The sequence below is a fragment of the Propithecus coquereli genome, unplaced genomic scaffold (assembly GCF_000956105.1).
Source record: "Propithecus coquereli isolate 6110/MARCELLA unplaced genomic scaffold, Pcoq_1.0 Scaffold2, whole genome shotgun sequence".
In the NCBI taxonomy this organism is placed as follows: domain Eukaryota; kingdom Metazoa; phylum Chordata; class Mammalia; order Primates; family Indriidae; genus Propithecus; species Propithecus coquereli.
In genome coordinates this window covers 13,162,336-13,168,910 of record NW_012144966.1, presented here as the reverse complement: position 1 = coordinate 13,168,910, position 6,575 = coordinate 13,162,336, and the positions used below count along the sequence as shown (strand labels likewise).

The window sequence follows — 6,575 nt, the reverse complement described above, 5'->3', positions numbered from 1 at the left end:
TTATAATTTTTTTACAGTTGAAATTCATATTCATTTTTGCACCTAATTTTGTATTTTGTTTCTTGGATAGGGCTCCCCAAAGTGTATGAGCTTCAGATACCACCACACTTGGATGCTTGCTTCCCTAGTAGGAAGATCCAAAATAGCATAAAAGTCAAGCTTTCCCTGAGAAAATCACATCCAAGCTGACCCCTGATTATGGGGGTCTGAGGCAGCCATACAGGGTGGTGATGTGAAGGGGGAGGGCAGGGGTATGAGGAGCAGCTGTTGCTGGCATGTAGGAGTCTGTCAGACACTGCGGTTGAACCATCAGATGGGACAGCAGAAGCCATGTTATGTTTTTGGGCACTTTGATGTCAAGAACTACTCACAATTTTAAAAAATTTAACATAACCACTTTTTTCTATTACATCCAAGATACGTATAGTGGGTATATATTATATTCTCAACCACATATTCAAAGATGAAGGTAATATCACCCTATTTTATCTAAATCCCTCTGCCAGCCCCTATCCATCTCTCTATGATTGTGGGAATTGTGGGGAATTCAAGTCATCTCAGGATCAGGAGAAGTGTCCCAGGTCTTACAGAGGCCTTTGGGGAGGCCTCTCTGATATTTGGTCTACCGTAGTTGTATTTTCCCTAGCTGGCTTGTTCCCTTGAAGTTCCAACTCTCTGCTCTGTACCCAGCTTGGGGAACCAATAGTAAAGCTGAACCCAGAGTCCAGCCTGCTTAAGTGTATTATACAGCTATTTCCCTCCAACAAATGGTAGATGTGGGTCTATCTAAAACTTTTGCAGCCTCCTTTCCATCCTGTGTATAGTGTAGTGATTGTGATGGGCAGATTCTAAGATGTCCCCATGAGCTGCACTCTCTGGCATTCCCATCCTGCATAATCCCCTTCCCCTGAGTATGGATGGGACCTCTGACTCACTTCTAGACAGCAGGGTATGGCAAAGGTAAAGGAACTTCACACCCCACCTCCATCAGCCCTCAACCATTGGCATGGGCCTTGGTGTACAAATATCCCAGCTTCCTCATTCCTTGGGTGGAATTTCTCTGAGGGATGTGTTTTCCATCTTCACCCAGAGTGCAAGCTGGCTGGATAACTTAGCCTGTATTGCATGCCTTTCCTTCCCTACTGGTGCTTCCCAAAGTTCTTAAGTGAGCTGCTAGCACTGGATCCTGGTTTCAGGGTCTTCTTCAGGGGAACCCAAACTAAGACAATGAATTAATACTTTAAGGGCACTGTCAAGGCTCTGCTACCAAAGACCACCAGGGGCACACCTGCAGTTGAACCGGTTGGGTTTATTGTTTTTTGCAGTAAGGGAAGACACAAACCATGAAAAATCATGGGAAGTCTCAGTAAGAGGGTGTTAGAAAGAACTTAAAGGATTTGGACTTTAGATGATTTGGGGGAAGGCCTAAGGAAATGGGGGTTCACTCCATATTGGCTTCTGTGAGAAAGCGTGGGCAACTCTGTGAATGACAATCTCAATAAATCTTAACTGTCGTGAGGGGAGATTGGGTCTACAGGTAGCGGAGACTAGAATGAGGTTAAAGTTGTAATTGGTAACTAAGTAGGTACTCATTTTCCTTGGGAGATGTAGCGTTTGTTGTTTTGTGGGTGACACCATAAACTTGTTTTTGTCTGTGCTTAGACTAAATTATGAAGTTGACTCGCTTTGCCTCACGCTATTATGATTGCAGAGTAACCTTGTCTGAGGTTGGTATTCTGTGAGCTGGCTTATGTTTAGGAGATTAATGTGGTCTGCCTGTGAGTCCCAGGACAGGTTCTGAATGTCAGGGGCTGCTTTCTTTCTTTCTCAGCACTTGGAAAATGCCAGGCACATAGTAAACTTTCAGTGTCACCAATTACCAGCCTGAGCTTGGGGCTTCACACGCATCTTCTTTATCTTCATGATGATAGTGAATAAGGTATGAACATTCACAGTGTACGAGTGAGGAAAGAAATCCGTTCTGAGCTGATGCGTTGTATCAACAGGCATATTACACTGCGATGGAGAACGATGTAATAAAGGTCTGCGTTTTCACTCAATGTATTAATACTAACTTTTTTGGGAGAAAAGCCAAGGCTGGAACGACCGGAGCCACGCTGCATCTGGGCGACAGGGGGCGGTGTGTCCTGCGAAAAGCCAAAGCTCCCGGAAGCCGCTCTTGGCGTTTGATTTCCGCCACTTCGCCTTAGGAAAAGTGAGGCCCCGGTTTAAATCGAGATATTATTATTCTGATAATATGTGATGTAGCGCCACACCAACCGCAAATTTAAACACTCACTTAAGAAATAAATATAAATTACTGAAACAGGTATTAGCACTCGGTGGGCAGTGTATGTCGCCTGTGGCTGCAATCTGCAAACCCTTGTAGGACGCAGGGGGTCATCCACCCACACAAGGACAGCGAAGCTGTCGTCCTGACCCACTAAACACTCCGGGCCTAGAAAGCAGTAAAAAGCAACGGCAAGGCCGAGCAGGCAGCGCCCGCCGGCCCGAACCTGCGAGCGGGGTGGGGGTGGCCCCACTGGTCCTGGCGGGCAGCCCAGCCCCGGGCACGATTTTCTTTCTGCCCTTTCCTGCGTCCCGCGCTCTTCCGGCCCGAGTTCGGAGGCCCACTATGGCGCTGCTGGGCTGGGGTGTCTTTGCCCGGGGATCCTGGCTGCCTTGCCTCAGTCCTCGGCGGGTAAGGCGGCCGGGCGCGCGCGGAGGTTGGGGGTCGGGGGGATGGGGTCAGGTTTCGCCAGCAGAGTAAGTCCTGGTGTGTGTAGGGGGGATAGGGAGGGCACATGGTTTTCGAAGTTTTCACATTTTTGCAAGTTTCAGAGTTGTGTGTAAATGGGTAGAGGCAGGGAAGGATACGGCACGGCGGCCCCTTGAGTGGGAGAGAGGCCAGGGTAGGGGGAGTGGGCCCTGCAGGGACCACCGGCCTTACTGAAGTTTTTTTCTTTTTTTTAAATGAGGAAAATCCATTTATGTGTTAGGTGTGGGATTAAACAGCAATGCAAACACATTCACATAAAAATGAAACAAAACACAAAAACTTCAACTGTCTGTAGACTCCCAGAGAAAAAGCTGGGAGAGGAGCATCTCACATTGGCTTCCACCTCTGTCTCCTCCACACTTCTGTAGTTTTGTTTTGTCAACGTCTCTCAACTGAACCCATAATTGAAGTACAATATGCAGGTGAAGACTGCTAGGAAGGGGAAGAAAGAGAAAGAAAAACAAAAAGAAGCCGTATGCAAGACAGGCCCTCCCTCCAACTAAATATAAAAATCTTAATAAATAAACTAAAAAGCAGAATTTCTTTAGCCAGGTAAATAAATTAATATGTCAACTGTGAAAAAACTTTCTATTTGATAGAGCTGGTAACCATGGTTTTTTGTTGTTGATGTTGTAATTTGTTTTGTTTTTAATACAGGCAGCAATAGTTCTAAATGTGAATACAAAAAACTGGTATGGTGATTATCTCAAGTAAGAGGATTTTCTTTTAAAAAGTGAGATTCGTTCATGGCTACTAGGGTTTTCCTGATATTTTTCTCTTCCTGTAAAGACTACGTATAGGTCACTGTAAAGGAATCCTATTCTCAAAGAACTTTCTCACTTGAAACCTACAACAGCTTTGTGAGGTAGAAAAGTCTTCAGAGATTATTTTTTTTAACCACAAATGATTAGGATTGTAATAATAAGATCACACAGACCATATCCCCACTCTTCTGACACCGTTAGACAAATACAGTTTGAGAGAGAGAAAATGAACTCGCTTAAAAATTCAGTGCAATCTGACAATATTGATTTTCCTTTGCTTAATAAAAATGGAAGTTTTGAGGATGGGAGTTTGGAGGCAAGAGAGACACCTGTTAGTGTGGTTTGTCTTCTTCCTGGCACATGGAGGCTGGGGTTTGAATCCCTGGGAGAAGAAAAGTCTTAACATCTGTGAAGTGAAGTGGGAGGTTGCTCCAGGGAACATTATGTTATTGTGGGCAAATACAAGTTATTACAATTAAAACCCCTAATTTCAATACTTTTGTTACTAAGAACCAAGAGAAATGTTTCATCTGTCATAAAACCTATTTGTGAAGTGCTATATTAATGTGTGCTGTTAGCTAGTAGGCATCAGTTAATTCAGTAAATATTTATTTATGCCTGGCCCTGTGCTATGCCCTGGGGATACAAAGATTTAAAAACTATGAACTTTGTTCTCAAGTTACTCTCAGTTCTGATGAGGAAAACAGTCATTTAGTTGTTTATCAAAAAGTGCTAATTCAGTGCCTACTAAGTGTTGGGCATTCTTTGGGGACCATGGTTGAAAGACATCCCTACCTTCAATGTGCTAACAGTCTCATGTATGTTTTTCAAGCCATAGGTAATAATCAATGAGTGGGCTTTGAAATCAATTTAGTGCAGCAAAATAGATTTTAAAAAATAAATTGGAATAGAATAGGATATATCTGAGTTCATCTCATGTAGTGAAGCTGTTTACTTTGTGAAACTTTAAAAAATTTGCCATTCATCCTTTTGTAGATTGATTCTTTGATAACTGTGATACACACTGCCATTCTCCCTTTCTGTTTGTTTTTATCAAGAGTATTAACCTGACTAATGATTCCTGGCCAATGGTAATTCAAGCAATACAGTTAAATTTTAAAAAACATAGAAACCAAAAAAACAAAGTAACACATGACTTCAGACTGACCACCCAGAACATTTGGCGAACATGATTCCTGGCATTTTTTCTGGTGAAAGGATGGGTAGCATAATTTTACTTGGATGTTTCACATTTATTTTTTCCTTAGAGTATAGTCAACATTGTTTCATTGTCTTGTGACATTGAATATTGTTAGGAAGAAGTATAAAACCAACTGGATATTTTTTCTTGTTTATGTTTTCTTTGTTTTTATTGATTTATTTTCTATCTGGAAAGCCTAAGTATTTCTTTATCCAATTTAAAATTCTAGAATATAAACCCCATGGAGGCAAGGATTTTCATCTAGTTTGTTCACCATTTATCCCTAGAACAGTACCTGGTACAGAGTAAACATGTATTAATAATATCTGTTACATGAATGAATATGTATACTGTGTTGCTATATAAAGCAAATTTCTTACTATGGTTCACATTTAAAAAATGTCTGAAAAATGAGTCCAATGAGTCACCATAAGACATCAATAGACTGTAAAAATGCATGTGTATTTTAATACATATATGAACAAAACGGTGTGTCTAGAAGAGGCAGGGAAGGCTTCATAAAGGAGGTGGCTCTTAGAGCTTACTTTTGAAACAGGAATTGTAATCCATGAGGCCCCAGAGGTAATCTAGACCTAAGGAATAATGTGTATCAAGAAGTGAAGGAGCATGGCTATTTCTAAAAATTCAAGTGGTTTGGTATTATGGAGTTCGTGAAGTATAGGGGCAAAGAGAGGTGGATGGAGATGAAACTGATGAGGTTACTGGGGACCCGGGTGGGCATGGTTGGCTTCCCTTATTTATATAGCAAATTGAGCATTTACCATGTGCTAGCCACTGTGCTAGGGATATGAGGGCATGAAAGAGAGCTGATTCCTGTTCTCAGGAAGCTTACAGTCTAACGGCACCATAGTATAATATGGTATGTGTTAGGATGGGTTGTTCTTGATCTCAGGGGAGTCCAAAATAAATAGCATCTCTTTTATTCCAGTCTGAAAAACAAGAGTAAATATAGAGCCTAAAGTATCATTTTTATTAGGACTTGTGAGAACCAACGGGGCCTGTTAACTGGACATTCCTGTATTAGGCAGACTTACCTCCTCAGGAAGAGGGCAGAACCCTGTGCTCTGAGGGCAGCTAGCCTCACTGCTCATGCCTGATGGTTCTCAAAATTTATCTCAAAACAGCCAGATCAACAGTTTCTGAAGGGGCAGGTTGACTAAGGGGGCAGAAATCTTGAGTTACACTAACTGAGCTCCCCATAGGAGGGAGACCTCAGGACTGGGGAAGAAGCATTTCCTACTCATGGAAGGATGGTGGGAGTAGAGTGGTAGGAAGTGTTCAGTTTTTTTTTAATTCCAAAATATTATGGGGGTACAAATGTTTTTGGTTATATGGATCACTTTTGTAATGCGTGAGTGTGCCCATCACCCACATATTATTTGTTGTACCTGTTAGGTAGATTTTCACCCATCCTCTCCTCCCCCACCCCCTACTTATTTCCACAGAGTTTTACTTCCCTCTGTGCACATGTGCGCTCATTGGTTAGTTCCAGTTTAACAGCCAGTACATGGGTGTTTTTTTTTTCCATTCTTTAGATACTTCACTTATGATAGTGGTCTCCAGTTCCATCCAAATTGTTGCAGAGGACCTTAATCCATTCTTCTTCATGGCTGAGTAGTATTCCATGGTATACATGTACCACATTTTGTTAATCCACTTATGAATTGATGGGCACTTGGGGTGATTCCACATCTTTGCAATTGTGAATTGTGCTGCAGTAAACATTTGAATACAGGTGTCTTTTTCATTAAAATGACTTCCTTTCCTTTGGGTAAATACCTGGTAGTGGGATTGCTGGATCAAATGGTAG

The 6,575-nt window shown here is 42.1% G+C and overlaps 1 protein-coding gene across 2 annotated transcripts in view; it reads left to right on the top strand.

The window, feature by feature from the left end:
- DECR1 (2,4-dienoyl CoA reductase 1, mitochondrial) overlaps positions 1–6,575 on the top strand; it is a 54,386-nt gene that overhangs the window by 3,222 nt on the left and 44,589 nt on the right. Inside the window, exon 1 of one of the 2 annotated variants that reach the window (XM_012643629.1) lies at positions 2,460–2,701. The exons of the other annotated variant lie outside the window; for it this stretch is intronic. Coding sequence (XP_012499083.1) covers positions 2,636–2,701 — 66 coding nt within the window. The 5' untranslated portion in view covers positions 2,460–2,635. Of the gene's footprint in view, positions 1–2,459; positions 2,702–6,575 lie in introns of those variants that run through there. 2 annotated transcript variants of the gene reach the window in all.